General features: G+C 37.8%; 1 protein-coding gene across 1 annotated transcript; it reads right to left on the reverse strand.

The window, feature by feature from the left end:
• Nucleotides 1-3,673: 3,673 nt before the first annotated feature.
• LOC143317044 (broad substrate specificity ATP-binding cassette transporter ABCG2-like) lies at nucleotides 3,674-21,403 on the reverse strand. Its single transcript, XM_076724969.1, has 18 exons — nucleotides 21,300-21,403; nucleotides 21,048-21,172; nucleotides 17,568-17,627; nucleotides 17,314-17,428; nucleotides 16,867-17,019; nucleotides 16,328-16,485; nucleotides 15,825-15,927; nucleotides 15,308-15,356; nucleotides 15,117-15,218; nucleotides 14,821-14,925; nucleotides 14,188-14,333; nucleotides 13,241-13,323; nucleotides 12,988-13,077; nucleotides 11,271-11,395; nucleotides 10,777-10,931; nucleotides 10,266-10,355; nucleotides 10,104-10,180; nucleotides 3,674-4,261 (listed from the first exon to the last, which is right to left on the reverse strand). The coding sequence occupies exons 1-18, from the start codon at nucleotides 21,354-21,356 to the stop codon at nucleotides 4,114-4,116; spliced, it is 1,941 nt and encodes a 646-aa protein (XP_076581084.1). The 5' UTR covers nucleotides 21,357-21,403; the 3' UTR covers nucleotides 3,674-4,113.
• Between the last annotated feature and the right edge of the window lie 1,675 nt (nucleotides 21,404-23,078).

Raw genomic sequence — 23,078 nt, forward strand, 5'->3', positions numbered from 1 at the left:
TGAAGAAGACTTGAGATGAGGAAGGTGGAGGATTAAAGGGAGTGGAGAGATGAAGGGAAAAGACTGATAATGTCTAGACTGTGCAGTTTTGTCTGAGCAGATCTGTCACGGTTTGTGGTTCAGAGTTGCAACAGACTTAATCCTCACTGCTTTTTAAAACTCTATTCATTGGTTGGCGGAGCCGCAACCACCAGCAACGCCCTGTTTCTCACTCACGTTTCACACTCAGTTCACTTATTTATTGTTTTCACTTATTTTCACTTACTGCAAATTCCAGTAATCCAGTAACTGTCTCAAGCTTTAGTGTTAAAAAATGGCACATATACACTAATAATTCTTAGCAGTTTGTGAATCAGTGGTTTCTTGATTTCAGACTGAGGAAACATCTGCTCATTCCCATCTGAAACAACAACTATCCCAGCAGATTCTTTCAGGTGGAGCTAGCTAGCAAATTAAGCTAACACGCATTGCTTGGATATGGTCTCCAAAATTATTACAAAAAACAAAAACAGTGACACAGAAGGTGCCGAGATTAAAGAAAAGGGAACAAGATACAGAATAGAAAACAACTATGTATATGTACATTATGTACGGATTAGAAAAATACTACATGCCCTGCTGCCCTTAAAAAGTACGATTGCCAATATTCTTATGAGAAAATCTACTAATGTCATATATTGTATTGTGCTTGAGAAGTGATAGGTCTTTGTATATGCACAGATATACAGTTTATAGAAATTCTGTTGCCAACATGGATAATAAATAGTGTTTCTGCACAGTTGAGAAAAATCATACAACAACCTAGAAAATGCACCAGATGAAATGGATAATGTGAGCAGATATTAGCATTGTTTTAATCTAGTTTAATCAGTAAATGTTGGGAAAATGTTAGATCGGACTCTTATGTATACGTAAAGCTATCTTGTTTTTCCTCAAAGTTACATGGAAACGGAATGGAATAGCTGCTAAGTTTGGAAAACACTGCACTTTCTTGATGTTAATGTTGCTGGAGTGTAGACAAATGCGCTAATGTTAGCCTAAACTCTGACAGCATCAAAAACTGGCTTCCACTGCTTTTTTTTAACGTTAATGTAACACCCCCCCAAAAATGTAGTTAGTTAATGAAGGTAGGGCTGGATGCTCAATACTCGTAAGCTAGTCAGCTGAACATGCATTTCTTTGCAGTAATATGTTGGAGCAGATAAACACACTGTTTAATACATTCATTAACAGATTTGTTCAAAAAACAAAAAAGTGGATGAATTCCAAAGCATACAGTCTGCTGTCTTTCGATACAGTTACTAAGTTATGATTGGACCATCGCTATTGCTAAAAGCTATTTACACTGAGAGTAGCTAACTTAGACAAAGCTAACTTAGACAAAGCTAACATTAGCTTGCTAACATATGACACATTTAGAGTGAACACATAAATGCTGGTTAACAATGATGTCAACTGGGAAGGTTTAAAATTACATTTCCACAAAAATAACAAAATGTTAGGCCAATAATGTTTGACCAGATAATGTCAGTTACATCATTAGCATATGATTGGACAACTTTGCTGCTCAGGGGAGGGGCTTAGCAAATGATCAGCTGACCACTAAATCCAGTAAAGTTGCATTACGTCAAACCAAATTCTTGTTCAGTCGATTCAAATTTGTTTAGCTTCTACCCACAAACATAACCAGCTGTTAGCTTCTTTTGAGAAACAATATTTAATTTCACGTCTATTCATTAATAAATGTGAAATATAGATTTTCTAAATATGAAGGCTTGTGTCCTGATATCGGTGTTTTGTAGCTTCTCATCCACTGCGATGGAGCAGATTTATTGAATGAACAGGAGCAGTCAGTGCTTCCTGTTTGGAGTCAGTGAGCCTGAGGCAAACCTGGCAGGGAAACCTGGAGTTTCCTTTAACGACTTCCTAAACCTCGTGATAGCTTGTGTAATTTGTTCCAGCTGAGATAAGTGAAGCAACGTCTCAGCCTCATTTGATCTGTATGATGACGGAAAGAGAAATTATCACCGTGATACTGTGGTTCAGTCCGTCAGGGATCCAGTCGTGACTTCAGTTTTCTACCTGCCAGCATGATGTTTTATGATTTAGGTTTCTCACTGCAGCCAAGATGATAAGCAAAACAATACACAGATGTCAAAGTACAATAACATTTATGACATAATTATGAGTGTATGACATCCATAAACCTGAACCATAAACCCTCGTCTTCAACTTTCAAATCTCCACTATTTTTATTTAGTCTGTCACTGTAGTCTTCATAGAGAAATTATCAGTGTTACATTGGTGTGTTTTAGTGTATTCTGTCTCAGCAGTCGATCAGTCACTGCCTTGCTCAGCAGCACGTTTATGGAAACATTTAGGTCCTCGTTCACCTCCCACACCAAGATTCCCCTGAACACACCCCAACACAAAGTGTGTGTCTAACCCCCACCTGTATCCCTCCAGCCATGACTGATGTTACTCAACTGCAGCTCAAAGTTTCGTAACATCACACACGTGTGTGCGTGCTGGGACTGTTTATAGCCACAGTCGCTATGGAGGCGAGTGTCTGCTTACATACACACACACACACGCCTACTTTTCAGCCAACCGTGGTGCTCTAATCTCGTGTGTGCACGTGTTTGAGTTAATGATCCTCTCCCAGTATCATGTTGTAAACAAACAAAAGGCACATTGCTTTTAGCAGCTGGCAGCACGGACGTGTGGATAGCTGTGCTGTTCGCTTTGGATCAGGCTGAAATATGTTAGCATGTGTTGGATGGATTGGCGTGACCTCATGTTTCCTCCAGCGCCACCATGGGGTTTACATTTATGATTTCCAGTGAAATGTCTCAACAACTATTGGATGGATAACCAAGAAATTTGGTTCAGACATTCATGGTCCCCTGAGGATGAATTGTAATAACTTTTTTATTTAGCACCATCATCGGGTCAAAATTAGCTAAATTCTAGACTAAATACCTGCTGAACTCACGCCATTCCCATCCGCCTTAGTTCTCCTTTGAGTTTAATGCTAGTTAATTGTTAGCATGCTAAGAAGCTAACCTCTAAATTCCACCGGCACATCGGACGAATTGCTGTCATTCTAGCCAGAGATTAGCATTTAGCTCACAGCAGCACTGTTCCTTAAGCACTGACTCACAGAGCTGCTAGCATGGCTGTTGACTCTTAGTCTTCCATCTTTAACATTTTCTACTTAAACTGAAGTTGTGCGACAAGTTTTGGTCTGTTTAAAGTTTGACCTAAAAGCCCAAAGTTTCAGGCTAAATGTTGCTGAAAGGGAAATAAGGTCAGTTTTATCTCAAATGTGCCTGAAGGGACTTCGCAATCTAAGACAAATTATTAGCTCAAGGTCCACTTACAGCTTTCAACCACATCTCGTGGTCTTTATCAGCAGATGAAGTTTGCTCAGATGTCGTCATGACACCAGTTATCACAAGCTTTTGTCACATGATAACTGGCAAACTCCCTCTGCAGATGAAGACTGTGAGATAATGTTGGAGGTGCTCAGAAAAGCCCCAGAATGATTCAAAAGAGATGTGTTTTGACCCTCAGGGCTCATCCCCTGAGCCAGTTTCCATTAAACTGATGTCGAAATCACAGATGCGAGCAAGAAAAATAATATTGAAAATGAAAAAAACACATTCAAAATGCAATTTCAGTGTTTTATTTTATAAAAATTCATAAATATAAACTGCTTGTATTTGTGGAGAAAATCACGTCTTTCTGAACTTTAAAGTGCAAAAATCACGTCGCAGTTCATTGTTAGTTAATACACTGAAGCACTTTGGTGTTAGTGAGGAGTGCAAACAATTACAAACTTGTCAGTACATCTCCATAAACAACAAATATTTATTTTACAAACAACTGATCAATGTTAGAGATCTGGAGGATGACTTATTTTATCACATGAATCAGCTGAAACTGAAAGAGAACAAGCTAACTGAGCTGGAATTTAAAAAAAAAAAAAACATCACATCATATCTGGAAAAAAGTACAAAGACATTCCTGAGCTGTTTACATTAAGCTACCATGGTGACAATGCAGTGATGAGGATGACGTTGATGACGGTGATGTGGCGCTGATGAAGGTCTAGGTGAACTTCCTGATGAAGCGCAGTTTGAGGTAAGTGATCGTGAGAAAGCAGAAAATCATGATGCCCAAAGCCATGTGGTTCTGCCAGAAGCCCCAGATGGAGTAATCCACACCCTGCTCCGTCAGAAACTCCTCCCCTGTGCAACTGGAACACAACACAAAGGTTCCTCAATCACCAAATAAACCACTAGATCCCAGAGTGAGTGATCTCTGCCTGACTGGAAGCCTTTGATCCATGCATTGAAGCAGAAACTTGAAAGAGTTAACTTCAACTACAGAAGAGTTCCTATGTTGCAAATCAATAGGCTCGTCTTTTAGTAACCAAGCATCTGTAGCCCAAACCAACAGACTTGAACCTTAAAGGACCCGTGTGGAGGATTCAGGGCAATCTATTAGTAGAAATGTAATTTAATATTCATAATTATTTACATATACAGCTTAAATTGAGCTCTGGTAAATAACTAACCAACCACATGTCAATCACATGGACTAACCACTTGGCACACTTTTAAACAACTAGCTAACCTTTTAGCTAAATAATTGATTTAACTAGTAAACTGGCAAATTGTATGCATTATACAATCTACCAACATGCTACCATATAAGTTAAAAAAAAATTCATTGACATACTATAGTATGTGTTAAAAAAAAAAAAATTACGCCATACTAGAGTATGTGTTAAAAAAAATTCAATGACATACTATAGTACGTGTTAAAAAAATAAAAATTTACGACACACTTCCATATGTTGAAAAATAATTGACATACTACCCTATGAGTTAAAAAATAGCATGTCACAACATACTACAATATGTGTTGAAAAAAAGTAAAATTTCACGACATATTGTAGTATGTTGAATAAAATATATAATCTATCAACACTGAAAAAAATCAGCATACTACTGTATGTGTGTTAAAAAAATTAACAATTTACTACAGTATGTGTAAAAAAAATACATTCAACACATTGTGTTGAAAAAAAAATCGACTTACTACCCTGTTTGTTCAAAAAATAAAATTCAATGACATACTATAGTATGTGTTAAAAAAATAAAAATTTACGACATACTATAGATTGTTAAAAAAAACTATACAATCTACCAACATTGAAAAAAATCAGCATAGTACTATATGTGTGTTAAAAAAATTCACGATTTACTACAGTATGTGTTAAAAAAATACATTTAATGACATACTGTGTTGAAAAAAATCGACTTACTAACCTATTTGTTAAAAAAATAAAATTCCATAACTTGTGTTTAAAAAATTCAAATTTACGAAATACTGTACTATGTGTTAAAAAAATACAATCACCGACATACTACAGTATATTGGAAAAAAAATCAACATACTTCCCTATGAGTGAAACAATAGCATGTCACAACATACTATAGTATGTGTCAAAAAGTAAAATTTTATGAGATACTATAATGTGTCAAAAAGAGTAAAATTTTACAAGATACTATAATATGTGTCAAAAAGAGTAAAATTTTATGAGATACTATAATATGTGTCAAAAAGAGTAAAATTTTACGACATACTATAATGTGTGTCAGAAAGAGTAATATTTTATGACATACTATAGTATGTGTTTAAAAACACAAAATTTAACGACATTCTACAGTGTGTGAAAAAATTTACAATTTTATGACATACTATAGTATGTGTCAAAAAGAGTAAAATTTTACGACATACTATAGTACATGTCAAAAAGTAAAATTTTACAAGATACTATAATATGTGTCAAAAAAAGTAACATTTTACGACATACTATAGTATGTGTATAAAAAAGTAAAATTTTACGACATACTATAGCATGAGTCAAAAAGAAAAATTTTACAAGATACTATATGTGTCAAAAATAGTAACATTTTACGACATACTATAGTATGTGTTTAAAAAAACAAAATTTAACGACATACCATAGTGTGTCAAAAAGAGTAAAATTTCACAACATACTATAGTACGTGTTAAAAAAAATGTAACGACATTCTATAGTATTTGTTAAAAAAATAAAAATTTTACGACATACTATGTGTCAAAAAGAGTAAAATCTTACGACATACTAGAGTGTTTCAAAAAGAGTAAAATTTTACGAGATGCTATAATATGTGTCCAAAAGAGTAAAATTTTACGACATACTATAGTATGTGTTTAAAAAAGTAAAATTTTACGACATACTATAATGTGTGTCAAAAAGAGTAAAATTTTACGGCATACTATAGTGTGTGAAAAAAGTACATTTTTAGGACATACTATAATGTGTGTTGAAAAAGTAAAATTATATAACATACTTTTGTATGTTTTAAAAAAATTAAAAATTTTCGACATACTATAGTATGTGTCAAAAGAGTAAAATTCTAAGACATACTATAGTATGTGTCAGAAAGTAGAATTTTACGAGATACTATGTGTAAAAAAAAAAGTAAAATTTTACGACATACTATAATGTGTGAAAAAAACAAAATTTAACGATATTCTATAGTATGTTAAAAAAAGTAAAATTATACAACATACTTTTGTATGTGTTGAAAAAATAAAAATTTTATGACATACTATGTGTGTCAAAAAGCGTAAAATTTTACGACATACTAGAGTGTTTCAAAAAGAGTAAAATTTTATGAGATACTACAATATGTGTCCAAAAGAGTAAAATTTTACGACATACTATAGTATGTGTTTAAAAAAGTAAAATTTTACGACATACTATAATGTGTGTCAAAAAGAGTAAAATTTTACGGCATACTATAGTGTGTGAAAAAAGTACATTTTTACGACATACTATAATGTGTGTTGAAAAAGTAAAATTATATAACATACTTTTGTATGTTTTAAAAAAATTTAAATTTTCGACATACTATAGTATGTGTCAAAAAGAGAAAAATTTTACGACATAATATAGTATGTGTCAGAAAGTAGAATTTTACGAGATACTATGTGTAAAAAAAAGTAAAATTTTACGACATACTATAATGTGTGAAAAAAACAAAATTTAACGATATTCTATAGTATGTTAAAAAAAGTAAAATTATACAACATACTTTTGTATGTGTTGAAAAAATAAAAAATTTTCGACATACTATGTGTGTCAAAAAGCGTAAAATTTTACGACGTACTATAATGTGTGTGAGAGAGTAAAATTTTATGACATACTATGGTATGTGTTTAAAAACACAAAATTTAACGACATTCTATAATGTGAAAAAATTGCAATTTTACAACACACTATAATATGTGTCAAAAAAATAAAAAAAATTTCGACATACTATAGTATGTGTCAAAAAGGAAAATTTTACGACGTCCTATGTGTCAAAAAGTAAAATTTTATGACACACTATAGTATGTGTCAAAAAAGTAAAATTTTATGACATACTATAGTATGTGTTCAAAAAAGTAAAATTTTACGGCATACTATAATATGTTAAAAAAGTAAAATTTTACAACATACTTTAATGTGTTAAAAAAGTACAATTTTACAACATACTATAGTATTTGTTAAAAAAAATTAAAAAGATTTTCGACATACTATAGTATGTCAAAAAAGTAAAATTTTACAACATACTTTAATGTGTTAAAAAAAGTACAATTTTACAACATACTATAGTATATATCAAAAAGAACAAAAAAAACAAAATTTAACGATATTCTGTAGTATGTGTTAAAGTAAAATTTAACGACATTCTATGGTATATGTTTAAAAAAGTAAAATTTCTATGACATACTATAATGTGTTAAAAAAATAAAAATTTACCACATAATATAGTATGTATTAAAAAAATCCAAATTTTATGACATACTATAGTATGTGTTAAAGTAAAATTTTATGACATACTATAGTATGTCTTTAAAAAAGTAGAATTTTACGACATATTACAGTGCGTGTTAAAAAAATACAATCTACCGACATACCACAGTATGTTGGAAAAAAAAATCAACATACTTCCCTATGAGTTAAAAAATAGCATGTTGCAACATATGATAGTATGTGTTAAAAAATGTCAAAACCTATGACATATTATAGTATGTATTAAAAAAGTTAAATTTTACGACATACTATAGTATGTTGCAAAAAATCTACTCTACCAACACTGAAAAAAATGTTAGAAAAATTAACGATTTACTACAGTATGTATTAAAAAAAAAATTTAATGACACACTGTGTTGAAAAAAACTGACTTACTACCCTATTTGTTAAAAAGATAAAATCCAATAACTTACTATAGTAAGTGTTAAAAAAAATTCAAATTTACGACATACTGTAGTATGTGTTAAAAAAACAAAATTTAACGACATATTACAGTGCGTGTTAAAAATAAAAATACAATCTACTGACATAGTACAGTATGTTGGAAAAAAATCAACACTATCCTATGAGTTAAAAAATAGCATGTCATAATGCTATAATGATACTATAATGTGTCAAAAAAGTAACATTTTGCGACATACTAAAGTATGTGTTTAAAAAAACAAAATTTAACGACATACCATAGTGTGTCAAAAAGAGTAAAATTTTACAACATACTATAGTACGTGTTAAAAAAAATTAACGACTTTCTATAGTATGTGTTAAAAAAATAAAAATTTTACGACATACTATGTGTGTCAAAAAGAGTAAAATTTTACGACATACTATACTATGTGTTTAAAAAACAAAATTTAACGACATACCATAGTGTGTCAGAAAGAGTAAAATTTTACAACATACTATAGTACGTGTTAAAAAAAAATTTAACGACATTCTATAGTATGTGTTAAAAAAATAAAAATTTTACGACATACTATGTGTGTCAAAAAGTAAAATTTTACGAGATACTATAATATGTGTCCAAAAGAGTAAAATTTTACGACATACTATAGTATGTGTTTAAAAAAGTAAAATTTTACGACATACTATAGTATGTCAAAAAGAGTAAAATTTTACGAGATACTATAATATGTGTCCAAAAGAGTAAACTTTTACGACATGCTATAATGTGTATTGAAAAAGTAAAATTATACAACATACTTTTGTATGTTTTTAAAAAATTAAAATTTTTCGACATACTATAGTATGTCAAAAAGAGGAAAATTTTACGACATACTATAGTATGTGTCAAAAAGTAGAATTTTACGAGATACTATGTGTGTCAAAAAGAGTAAAATTTTATGACATACTATAGTATGTGTTTAAAAACACAAAATTTAACGACATTCTATAGTGTGTGAAAAAATTGTAATTTTACGACATACTATAGTATGTGTCAAAAAAAATAATTTTTTTTTCGACATACCATAGTATGTGTCAAAAAGAGTAAAATTTTACGACATACTATAGTATGTGTCAAAAAAAGTACAATTTTACGACATATTATAATATGTGTTAAAAAAAAGTAAAATTTTACGACATACTATAGTATGTGTTTAAAAAAACAAAATTTAACGACATTCTATAGTGTATGAAAAAAAGTAAAATTTTACGACATACTATAGTATGTGTCAAAAAAGGAAAAAATTACGACATACTATATGTGTTGAAAAAAGTTTAAACTTTACGACATACTATAGTATATGTAAAAAAAATAGAAATTTTTCGACATACTATAGTATGTCAAAAAAAGTACAATTTTACGACACACTATAGTATGTGTCAAAAAAGTAAAATTTTATGACATACTACCTTATGTTGAAAAAATATATATAATCTATCGACATACTACAGTATGTTGAAAAAAATCAACATGCCACCTTATGAGTTAAGAAAAAAAATAAACTACCAACATAACTAACCAATGACATAACTAGCAAACTTACCAGTTATTACTCAGCAGCAAAGCAGGAAGGCTAATAACTGACTAACTTGGGGTTTAAATGACCAAATGACTGACTGGTTAGCAAACTGACAAAAACAAACAGATCTCTGGAACGTCATTCTGTCCTTTAAATAAGTTACCATTCAGGTACCGTTAGGCATAAATACGCAGGCTTGGCTGTGTGTCAGTGTTTCTTACACAAGTCCAGGTGGGATGTTGCTGCTGTTGAAGCCTTGACAAAAGTTCAGCCCAGAAAACTCATTAACCTGCAAAGCCTGGAGAGACACAAATATCACCATCACGAGCTGAATGAAATCAAGCTACAGCTCCAGGAACTGAGCAGAAGGTGTGTGTACGTACGCTGAGGCCATATCTTGGAATACTGAGGTATTTCAACCAAGCGAGCCAGCCGACGATGGAGGGGAGGTTCACGAGCAAACCTGCAAAGATCTGCAGAAAAAGTGATTCACAGGTCAAATTTCCAGTGAAGTGCTTCTTTTTTCAACACAGCAGTGATGGCGTCTGGGTGCTGTTAAGGTTTTCTATAATATAGAACATATGTGAACGGTGGTTTCAGATCATGGTCATAAAACTGCCTGCAAGTTCCAAAAAAACACCGTCTGAGCATGAAATTAGTCTTTGATAATAACATGATGATAATAACCCCGTTACCAAAGTATGAAGCTGATTTATCTAAGAAATGTGATCGATATCGGCTCTGAATGACTCAGCAAACATCATAAACTGTGTGAGAACGGAGTGATTAACAGCTGCATGAACAGTAAATAAGGGGGGCGGGACTTAAACAACAGTCCATTAATGGCACATGTAAGTTTTTGCGCTGCTGTGCGTTGACACGTGTGTACATCACCATCATGAATACGGTGGTGATGGTCATGAAAATGCTGGCAATCGCCACCACGGTCTGGTCGGCTGAGATGGCCAGAGCCATGGAGGTGGCAGTGTAGGAGACCAGAGCCATGGTCAACATGAAGGAGAAGAAGGCCTCAACTGTCGGCTTCAGACCTGCACACACACATTTCAAGTGAAAATATTTGTAAATAGGCTATGCCTCCAAACAAATAGTCTAAAAATATTATTTGCTAATAAAAAGAAGTGTAAATGATGACAACAAACAGGACGATGATTTTCTGATCATTTCCATCACCAATGAACCTCTTTTTTTTTTTTTAATGTATTGATTAATCTTGCAATCTGGAAAATGTCAGTTTACAAGTAACCAAAGCTTGAAGGTAAATTCCTCGAAACAGTTCAATTCAATTACAAAAAATTAAAAATTCTCACATTTGAGGACCTGGAACCAGAGATTTTTTTGCTGACACACAACATAGCATAGCTACCCACCAATCATGAAGTACGCCACGCAGCTGAACACAATGGCGGGGATGGTCCTCAGGGCGATTATGTCGGACAGGACCTTAGACAGGAAGTACACAGACACCCTGTAGTAACCGCTGATGTACTCGTGACTGAAAATACAACAAAAGTTTTATTAATAAACCTCATCTGTGCAGTTTGTGACCGCTGGAAAACACAAATGCCAGACGGGTATCAGTTTGAAGTTCAAACACTGAGAGGAATCATTTGGATTTGGTTGTTTGCAGTCACATGACATTAAATTCAGATGGAGGGCAGGAAGTGAAAACCGCAATGGACGGATGGAGGAAATGTTCTTCTTGTGCTTGTTATGAAATTAAGAGAGAAATGTACGAACAGAAAATCAGAACATATGTTGGATGTGACTCTTATGAAGAGGAGCCATTTTTCAGGTGAACTGACAAAAGTGTGGAGGCAAACAACTTTCTTGTTAGCACTTGGGTCGATGGCCTCAGTACCAGAGTGCTCTAGGATGACTGTTGTTTAGCTTTTATTATCCTGTGGATTAACTGAGCAAAAAACGTTCAGCACTGTGGTGCTGAATGTTGTCATTTACGCTGCGGTTGTTTGCTGGGTTAACTACACGGAAAGGTCCGGTGAAATGCCGCTAAAAACATGGATTGTCATGAAAGACGGTACATTATTTACGTTCAGCTGTCTTATGTGAACTCTTAACATTGATTTAACAAGTTAAATCTATCACCATAGATTTAAAACAATAGCTAGTGTTACATCATTAGCTGACCCGGCTCCTCACAACTGCTGATGGTTAACAAGACATTTTTCTGGCGTTTTCTGCCTTTTTTTTTTGGCATTTTTCACCCTTTTGGTACTTGATAAAAGCTCCTTGTGGTTTCTCGGTTTGATTGATTTGTGCAACCGTAGAAGACACAAAACAGGCATTTTGAGTCCGTTTTAGTGTTTCCTATGGAGAAAATAACTTCCTGCCCTCCATCTGCAGTTCGCGGCGAAACAAAAGAGTGACATGATGTCATATGCAAACGACCTATTCATTGTGCAACACTGTGAGAGGTCCTGCAAACTACACAGAGGCTGACGAGTCACGGCAATGATGTCATAGATGTACAGTATGTGTGTGCATACTTAAACACATTGTGGGGACACATTTCACGTCCCCACAAGGTTAAACTTTTGACTTAAGGGAACAGCTTGTCTGTCGGAGGGAATGAACAAGATTGACATCAGTGTCATTTCTTGTGCTGGAGTCTGGATGTGGTTACATAGCTTAGCATAAAGACTGAAAACAGTGAAACTAGCACATAGCTTTCCAAAGTTTCTAACTTGTCCATTTACATTTCTGTATATATCGGAATTCAATGAATGAGACAAACAAATCAGCTTTAGAGGTGTTGGTAGGCATATTTTCAAACATCGTCCAGACCCAGGCTAGCAGCTTCCCTCCATTTCCAGTCTTTATGCTAAGCTAAGCTAACCACGTCCTGACTCCAGCACAAGAAATGACACTGATGTCAATCTTCTCGTTCTCTCACTCTCAGAAAGTCAAGTTGCGATCAAGTTGCGAAATGGACGATTCCTTAAAAGTAAAACGTTAACCTTGTGAGGACCTGATGGGAAGGGAGTGCCCACAATGTGATCCCGCACAGATTGATACCGATCTTCTCATGTCGTCATAAGTAAGTGCGTGTTTGTGTGTCAAACCCACATGAAGAGTTTTCTCTGAGAGATGAAGAGTTCAGCAGACGAGAGGGAGCTGAAACACTGATTCACAACGACGAAGAACAGAACGCCGAACCTGAAAACACAACAATCAATACACAGATTGATACGTATACACACACATGCTTCTCACATTAAAAGGCGAAAACTGTTAGAACTCTCTTGTTGATGAAGTTGCACCAAATACTTTGTTGTACATTATGTAATGGATGAAAGCAGAGTGGAGTAGGATAGAATACCTGTTCTGAATTCCAGTTTGATCCTCCTTGATGTCAAAGAAAAGGGCTCCTATGACCAGAGCGAGGAACACGGTTACCGCTACCTAAACAGAAGTTTTGTTTTTACAATTCAGTTGTTGTACAGATTAAACAAATTACACATAACATGTTAACTGGCTGAGGTGGGAATCTTTGGGAATCAACTGCAGTTCTTGGGTTTCTGATTGAAACCCTGCTGATTTTCTCTATTTAATGAATTATGATGGTTATGATAAACTTTATTTATATAGCAGTTTTCTTAATGTTGCAAAGGCTTAGCACATGGGAATAAATACAATAAAATGAAGTCAATAAGATGAAATAAAGAGGAATAAAAACAGTTAAAAATAGATAAAGGGGGCACTGTTTTCATTCTGCCTGCGCAGTTGAACTCCAGCTTTTTTATTCGGTCATCATCACGATATTAACTTCAAAAACTGACTGAAAATGTAGTTTTATATTTGTGAACAATTCCCAGTCATAGGAGATACAGATCAAGATGTTATGTTACTGCTTCAGATGTAGCCATGTTAGCAGTCCCCCCCTGTTTCCGGGTCTTTATGCTAAGCTATAGCCTTGTATTGGATATGAGAGTTGTATTGATTTTCTCATCCAGCTCATGGCCAGAAAACCAATAAACATTTTTCAAAATATCAAACTTCTGCTGTCAAGTTGCACTTCTTTGACATTGATGTCCCAATTTTGGGAAGAATTTCCAGTCACGGACAAAAGCTGAGCAGTAGAACAAACTCTAGGCTTTAAAACATCCGTTCATAAACCGTAAAATCCGCCACACTTTTCTACACTTTCTGATGAACCTGCCGACCGTAATACTTAAAAATGTAAGTTTGATTCCCGTACAGTTGCACTTTACACTGATATAAGTCAGTATGGCCTTTTTAAGACTGAAGCCTGCTCGATGTTCATACCTGAGCTATGGAGGTCTGAGGGTTGAGCAGGAGGTTGCGGAACGTTCTCTTGAGAACCCATCTGAACTGGGTCAGGAAGCTGGTGTTGTAGGTGATGATTCTGGTGTGAGAGGGCCTGGAAGTCGGCTTCCCTTCCATTATCCTTTCTGAGAGGCAGGAGGTGACAATGGTTTCGATTTGAGTAGAGTACTATGTCACTTTGAATCTGTACTGTTACTCTAAAACTTGCACCATTGTTGGAAAGTAATATTTGCTAAAGTACTTAAGTGCAATTTTAAGGTACTTGTACTTTCTATTTTATGTAGCTTTACACTTCTACTGCACTATATGTCACGTTGACTCCCAGGGGAAATTCACAAGTTACCAGCTGTATATGAAGTGTACTCAAAGTAGCTCCAGCAGCTGAAACACTGCAGAGATTTACATTTACATTTGAATGCATCATTTCAACCATTCACATAATTTACATTACTTGAAATGGTCCATTCTGAATAATGAGTAGTTTTCTTTTGTGTACCTTAATGCTAATACTTTTGTAGTTTTACTTAAGTAGAATTTTGAATGCAGGACTTTTTTCTACACTGTGGTATTACTACTTTTACTTAAATAATAAAGTTTTTTTCGGGTACCCACCCAGCTCTGTTTGGGTCTGTTTGAAGTAGTAGCAGTTTCTGTATTCCTCCACCAGTTTTTCCTCGACCCCCAGTCTGGACTTGGATATGGATTCTAAATCAGGTTCTGGAGAGTGAGTGAGTGAGTGAGTGAGTGAGTAAACAAACAAACAAACAAACAAACAAATAAAGCCCTTCAGATTAAACAAACAGGGAAAAATAAATTCAAAGATACAAAAATACTGTGTTTATATGAGCCCTGTTGGACTATTTGAAACCAGTTTTTCCTGACATGAAATCTGACCTGAACACACACACCTGTGCCGTCATCGTCGCCACTGAGGGCGTTGGCCATCAAGTCTCCATTAATGATGTCCAGGAAGAAGTCAGCAGGGTTGTTGTGGGGCTCACAGGTGTATCCTGGGAAATGAAGTTCCAAACCGAATCACATACATCACCTTTGCATCAGGTCACGTTACACTGGATTAAAGTAAACTTCACGTTCCTACCGATGTCCGAGAAATACTCCAGCGCTCTCTGTGCCGGCCCGTGGAAAACCTGAGCGGTTCAATCAATGACAACATGAATTCATGTGTTAACAGAGTCCACTCAACAGAAAGCATGACAATAGCTCATGTGTTTTCTAGAGGCGAGAAGGAAAAGAATGAGTGATGAGAAATGAAAAGTGACAAAAAACGAAACAAAGAGATGAAAAGAGCAAACAATAAGGAGGGACGAGAAAGAGAGAGACGATAAAAGGCGGCAAAACGAGACCGAAAGAAAGAAAGAAAAAGATAAACAAAAAAAAGAAAACAAAGAGCAAGAAATAAGAAAGAGAAAGAGAAAGAGAGAGGAGCCAAGAAAAAGAGAGAAAATCAAGGAAGGAGAACAGGTAAAGACAACAGAAAGAGGTGAGAGGTAAAGAAACACAGATGAACCGCTGTATGAAAGAAGAAAGAGGATGACGACGATGAAGGGCTGAAGGATGATGAGAAAAGCTGGAAACACTGTGAACGAGCAGAGGACCTGTTTGCCGTTGACCAGCAGCGTGAGGCTGTCGAACAGGCGGTAGATGGAGTATCGAGGCTGGTGGATGGACAGGATGATGGTGCGGCCGTGGTTCGCCATCCTGACGGAGCAACGGGGACACGTTAAAGTCTCCTCAGGCGAGGACGTCACTTAAAACATCCAACAGCTGAGCTTCATCAGTCTGCTGAAGCCCGAAAACATCCGGGGAGCGTACTCATTTCCTTCACGGCTTCTTCTCCGTAACAACAGCAGCTGAGTTACAGTGAAGCGATCAGCTGTAACTCGCTGTCGTATAATGTGAACAATAAATCTAATAATCTGTTCAACACCTGGCTGCTCTGCGTCGCTCGCTAACTGCTGCTGTGTGTCCATCACTGCATTAGACTTGGTTTTAAGGGTCAGGTCGGAGAGTGTGTGTGCGTGCGTGCGTGCGTGCGTGCGCGCGCGCGCGCGCGTGCGTGCGTGTGTGTGTGCGTGTGTGTGCGTGTGCGTGTGCAGACCTTTTGAGCAGCAGCAGCACTGAGTTAGCCGTGTTGGAGTCGAGGCCCGTGGTGGGTTCGTCCAGGAAGAGGACGGGCGGGTCGATGATCAGCTCCATGCCGATGTTCGTCCTCTTCCTCTCGCCACCTGAGATTCCACGAATCAGCTGAGTGCCCACCTGCACAAACACACACAGGTGTGTTCTTGTATGCTTGTGAGGACCCTCGGTGACGTTCCCAAACCATCGTTACGCCTCGTCTTTCCTTCTTTTCATCCTTGTTTCTTTCTTCTTTGTTTGTCACTCATTTTCCTTTTTCTTGTCTTTTTTGTCCTCTTTCTTTTCAGTTATTCTTGCCTTCCTTACTTTTCCTCACCCTCTTCCTTCTTCCCTTCTGTAGCCCTCCCTCTCTTTACTTCTTTCATACAGTGTTTCCATCCTTTCTTTCGTTCTTTCTTTCTTTCTTTCTTTCCATGTTTCTGCCTTGAACCTTCCCTCCGTACCTCTTTTTTTTATAACTCTTCTTGTCGTTTACTTTTCTCTTCCTCCCTTTCTCCTCACCTTGGAGTCGGCCACACGGCCCAGGCCCAGCTCCTGGATCAGGGTGTTGACTTTTTGCTCCTTCTCCCTCTGAGAGATGGACGTCGGGAGGCGCAGCGCCGCCGAGAAGCTGAAGTTCTCTCTGACCGTCAGAGTTCCCATCACCACGTCGTCCTGAAGACAAAAACCATCGAACACAACATCAAATCAGCTGCTGATGGACGTTCTTTCATTTCAAGGACATCTTTTCATGTTAGATTTTACGTTTGGTGGTGTGACCTTTGACCTTTAATGTGTGCAGCATGTCTGAACCAGACTTGTCCTGAGGAGCCGCTCTTATTGTTCATGCCCCCCCCCCCCCCCCCCGGCAGGAAACTCTCCTGAATCAACCTGTTCTGCCAGATCCTGTCACAGACTTGGCGTCTGTAGATTTGACTTCCTGTCTGTCTCCCCGTCTGTCTCACCCACCTGCACCACATATCCAGACAGACACTTGAAGTTTGGTGGCTGAGGAGCTCCGTCGATCAGAACTTCTCCTGTCAGGCCTGTAGGGTCCTTCCTGGCTGCCAGAACATCCAGGAACCTGAACCGCAGACGACATGACGTCTGTCAAAGAAGCTCCTGTCCGTCCATCACAAAAGGTGTACGAGACACCCTCCATCATCACAACACCTAATGAAACTGCTTTATCTGTCCATGATGATGGACATGAAGACACTCACGAGGACTTGCCGCTTCCCGTCGCTCCCATGATGGCGTTCAGACCCGGCCTCATGATCCCACTGACAGACACAGGAAATATGAAGAGCGGAGAAATTCAGTATGAGTTTCTATCATTCTGTCATTTTGCATTTTTCCTCCTAAATATTTTATTTCTCAGCAGGTTGAAGGAGAAACACAGTTTTTTTAATGTGCAACTGAGGATGTAACATGTCATTCGTGGTCATATGTGACACAAATATTCAAATATGCCCCATTTTTTTTACAAGTTAAACCTGTTTTCCAAACATTTTCCCTCAAATTTGAATAAAACTCACTTTCACTGTAGTTAACACTGCGGCTCAAAGGATTCTTGTTGATACATTTGCATCCTCAAACATGAGGATTTGCTGTTTAGCCCCTGGAGAACACTGTGATGCACGCTGCCATGTAAATACGCTCCTTTACTTTATCCGTTTACCATTTCAAAGGAACAGTTTGACAGTTTGGGAAATGCGCTTAGTCGCTTTCTTGCTGAGAGTTTTACGAGCAGGTTGATCCCGCTCTCATGTTTGTGCAGTAAATACGAAGCTACAGCTAGCAGCCGTTAGCTTAGCTCAACACAAAAGCAAAGAGAGACAGAAAAACATGAAATCACTCAATGAAACCAGATAAAATGTGTTTTAAGATGCTGGTGGGAGGCAGAACTAGGCTAGCTGTTTCCCCCTGTTTGCAGTCTTTGTGCTAAGCTAAGCTAACAGTCTGCTCGTGTTGCTCATTCACCTCGGTTGTGATGTTTAAAATGGTTTGTCTGGAATGACGAGGCGCTTTCAGTTCTGCGTTCCTGTGAATCGACTGTTCGTGAACTTTCATGCCGTCACATTTTCGAGGAACTGAAAGAGATTTTTGTGGTTTTCTGAACTGAGAAAATGGTGACTGTTCAGCTTTTGGTGAAGCTGTTTCACAATAGTTTGATTCATCTCTGCGTCTTTTTGCTGACTCAGGGATTTCACCCCGTCCCCCGTCTGTCAGGTCCTTCATTCAGCAGAATTTAAGTTCACACAACACTGACTGTCAACATTTCATCCAGTGACACTGCAGTTTAAGGGTTTTTTTTTTTTTGAACTTTTTATGAAACTGTTCGGAAAGGGTTTTTTTTTTTTTTTTTAAGGCTAACAAACCGCTGGGCGACACTTCCCCCTGAGCAGCGTCTGTCAGGTCACAGGTCTGCAAACCGTGACGCTGTGGTTTGTTTTCAGCACTCTTTTCTTGTCTTTCTTTCTGTTTGCCTTGTCTTCATGGCCTGTTTTCTAAAAGCACTTCATCCACAGAAGCTGCAGTGCTTAGCTTCTCCAAAGAAAAGGTAAAACTGTTCTATGCTCACTCATAAACGATTGTAAAGCACACGGGACAAAAAGCAAGCTGCCAGGACAGTCGACCGGCATCGCTCTCACACCAGCAGATAGTGAGAACAGTAAATTCCTTCTGTAAAACTTTCTGTACAAGCTGCTCAGCCTGAACCAGCCTTCAACTTTGAGTCCGACTGGTCAATGATTACACACACTGAACAATAAAATACCAACACACACGCTGCACTTTGAACAATTGCATTTTTCATAACATGCATCCATAATCAAAGACTCTTTTTCCTAAGAAAGCATAATCAGAGACCTTGAAGGTTTGTAATCACATGCTGGCGACTCAGAGACGGACAGACAGACAGACAGACAGACAGACAGGCAGAACACACTTTAATCTGAGTTCTAATAGTCTTGAAGGAAACGGTTCACTTCGACCTGATGATGGCACGATTAAAAGTTAAATGATCACCAATCAAACTTTCATGGCAACTCATCCAATAATAGTTGAGTTATTTCATTCAAAACCACACATGAATGACGTAAATGTTGAGATATTTCCCAGGATAAGATATTTTTCGATCTTCACCACTATCGAGGCAACAATCCAAAGTTTTACCTGATTTCTTCAGGCCGACACGTTTCTCTGGATTTAACAGCCTGAACTTTCTCACTGAGTCAACTTTCAAAGGTCTGGAGGCAGTTTGGAGGCATCCTGCCACTGAGTCTGTTTGTTGGCTTAAGCCGGGAGTCATTGTTTTCTAACAAGCGTGTGTGTGTCGCAGACGCAAAGTGGGAACCCGAGTTTCTCCACAAAGCAAACTTCCTTCCTTCGCCTCCCAATGTGTGTGTGTGTGTGTGTGTGTGTGTGTGTGTGTGTGTGTGTGTTTGATCCGAGTGGGCCTTGATCGTGTCACGTTTGCCTCCCCGGTGGGCTCGTGTCGGCACGTAGACAAACAAACACACAATAAGCGCACATGCAGAGCGTTCAGCCTCAGTTCACCGAACTCAGCTCAAACTTTCAGTCCTCAGAGGCTGAAGGCGTCTTTGTGTTTGGGTTTCGCCAAACGTGAGGTGATGAAATTTCAATGGAATCAGAAGCACAGGTGGGTCAACTTGTGGGGTGAAGTAAATCCAAGCAAATTTGCTCTGTTGAGTTCAACTGTGGTGAACTTTGACACTTAAATTCACACCACTGACCAATAGCAAGCTACCTTCTGACCTTTGGAAGAGCTACAGACCAATCAAACTGGAGGAAGCTGTTGTAGCTTCTTAGCTGTGTTTCACACATACAGTTTTATTTTACCTCCTATGTCAGAGTAGAAGCTGCCCCAAAGGGAATATTTTACCCTTATGATCCAGGAGTCGATAGTATAGATATGTGCTTTAAATTAACTGTGTACTTATTGTCCCATTAGCGACAGAGCTAACAAGCTCGCTAAAGGTATGGTTACACCAGAAAGCAGAAAACCAAAATTCATACGTGTATCTACGCAAAATATTTTGTGAGCTAACTGTTTGCATGCTTGCCAGCTGCAGAGATGGACAGACACTGTGACACTGGTTCTCTATTGGCTAAAGCTCAGACTCTTAACAGGTACAACCTTTTATTATATTAAAGTCTGTAGCCTGCATGAATTATGGTTGATGTAGTTTTTTTTTTTTTTTTTAACTGGTGAGGGACATAAATATAGGGAGCCCACATCCACGTGACCACGCCCACCTCCATCCCAAATTTCACCTTTCCTCACCTGCTCAGCCAACATTAACTCTTGTCTAATTATGTAGAACATTAGGACTGCTATGATTGTTCTGTGGCCGTAGTGGTCTTTAAAATAAGCTTTTCACAAGGAAGTAAGTCGCCATGAATCATCACATTCCACTGCTAAAAACTGCTGATGTAGTCAGTAACAAGTGTGTTTTAGTCCACTCAGTTCACTCTGGAAATCTTCTGATTCTCAACCCAAACAGACCAGATTGGCGTCTCTCCTCAGACTTGCTCAGTTCAGTGTCTGGTTCAACATGAAGCACTGTGTGATATGAGGACTTGTCCACGCACCAAAGCACATAGCTTATGTTAAAAAGCTGTTCAGGGACTGGTTTCACTGCACCGCGTGGTGGTTTTAGAAACTTCAGTGTACTCACTTGAGGTCATTGAGGATTTCTTTGGTGGTCTTCTTCTTCCCGATCAGGCAGCCTCCTCCCAGTGTCACCTTGTAATGGATGTTGTGGAAGCTGACGGTGGCGCCCTGCTGGCCCGGACCTGCTAACTGAAAACAGCGAATTCAGCCCGAAACACTTTGCGCAGAAGTCACACTGACATGTTTCCAAAATGTGTGATATTAGCATCAGGAAAGGAAGGAAGCGAGGAAGGAAGGAAGGAGGGAAGGAAGGTACCTGGTGTTTTGAGGCTCCATTCAGCCCGAGCTCCATCATCCCTTGGTCGTCTGACATCCTCGACCTCTTTCCTCCTGAATGCAAAGCACTGAGGAAACACTTGAGTTAACACCTCTGACAGAAAGCTTTAGTCCGGCCCACTTTCAGAGCCAGCTCAGCTTTGTCACCAGATAAGTCTGAGGGGTCGCGAGATAAATGGAAAAGGAAAGAAAACAAAGCTCTGACACCCAAATTTTGATGATATATCTCAAAATCAGTCATTTAAGTGAATCCATTCGAGAGGTTTAGAGGGGAAATGTCTCTTTGGTGGAACTGCTGACTTACAGAAATCTGATAAAGTAAAAGCATAGAACACCATGAACTGGAAATATTCAAATAAAAAAAAACTCAAAATGTACATCACAGTATGCAGTAAATGTACTTAGTTACTTTCCATCGCTGGTGACATCTGGCCTTTGACCAGCTCACTGCTCAGTTTCCTGCGTTTGTTTAGCTGATGCTGGTTCTCAACCGGAACCGGTTCTCGATACCCCAATATTTAAACAGTGTTCGTTTTGTTTAGGTTTCCTTAGTCAAAGAAAAAGAAAATCCACTAATCCTCTGATGTTAACATAACGTTGGATATTTACCTGCTGTAAAGACTGCAAAGCTGGAATACAAATAAACTTGTTTGTAGAGTTTTAAAAATACAGCATTCCTGGAAATTAAGGCCGTTCCAAACTCTCACTTCACGTTATAAAAGTAAAACTGTCGTCGTCCTTCTCTGTGAAATGAAGCCACGCTCAGCACCGTTTCTCCCTTCATGTGAAAGATAACTGGAGTTTACTGTTGTTGTTTTGGGAGGCACAGCTGTCAGGAAAACATGCCGGTATCGATGAAATCAGGTGCGCGATTCCAATAGATCAGAACATTTGGAACCAGTTCTCAACTGGAAATGGTTCTTGATTCCCATCTCTAGACAGACGCAGCCAAAGTCAAGTTTCACTACCCATTTCAGTCCTACAAACAAAATGATTCAGCCAAAAAGGCTCTTACCTCACTCTGCTTGGACCTGATACAGACTCATTTCAGCCACAGCAGCACAGACCTCAGATTAATCATCATACAAAGATTACAACAACAGCCCTTTAAGGTTTACGGCTCACCTGCTGAAGCCACAAAGTCCCTGTGAGAGCAGCTGCTGACGGACATCCAAAGGACGCTGACTGCAGGATCAATGAGGGGCAGCAGGCTGTTGCTTTATGGCTGAAGGCTCGATAAGAGAAGCAGGGAGAAGGCCAGTCGAGTTTGTGTGACTCCCTCTCTCCTATAGGCATGGGAAGATGTATTTAAATCCTTCAGTAAACTTCAGTAAAGGTAGTAATACCTCAATGTAAATGCAGTCTGTTACAAGTGGTGCATTCAGAGCTGTGTTGAAGGACATGCAGATTATCAGCAAAAAGTTCTTCAAGCAACAAAAATAATTGAACCTGTTATGCAAAAAGCAGTGAAGGCAGCCCAGCATCAGTGTCACATCAGTATACGACTGGAGTACTATTACTGCAAACGGTGCTTCAGTGAGTGGAGGCTCATGAGGAATCTGTGTTCAGTTTTGGTTTGTTGAATTTGTCACAGAGCATCATGTTCGACACTGGCGACATGTAAGAACTTAAGATTATTTTAGAAAACTTACCCTGAATGAGGAAACACCGCGTCACGCCAGCTCGCCTCCTCTCTGGAGTCTCCTCCGGATCAATCAGACTAATCAGACAATCAGAAAACAGCTGCTGCTGATGATGA

The sequence above is a fragment of the Chaetodon auriga genome, chromosome 24, assembly GCF_051107435.1.
Source record: "Chaetodon auriga isolate fChaAug3 chromosome 24, fChaAug3.hap1, whole genome shotgun sequence".
NCBI lineage: Eukaryota > Metazoa > Chordata > Actinopteri > Chaetodontiformes > Chaetodontidae > Chaetodon > Chaetodon auriga.

What these genes read in the sequence shown, in the direction of transcription:
- LOC143317044 (XM_076724969.1), bottom strand. Translation starts at nt 21,356, where the DNA reads ATGTCAGACGACCAAGGGATGATGGAGCTCGGGCTGAATGGAGCCTCA. An exon ending in GGAGTATTTCTCGGACATCG is followed by an intron (nt 15,219 to 15,307) that starts GTAGGAACGTGA and finishes TTCATTTCCCAG; the next exon opens with GATACACCTGTGAGCCCCAC. An exon ending in TCTCAGAGAAAACTCTTCAT is followed by an intron (nt 11,396 to 12,987) that starts GTGGGTTTGACA and finishes TTGTATTTTCAG; the next exon opens with TCACGAGTACATCAGCGGTT.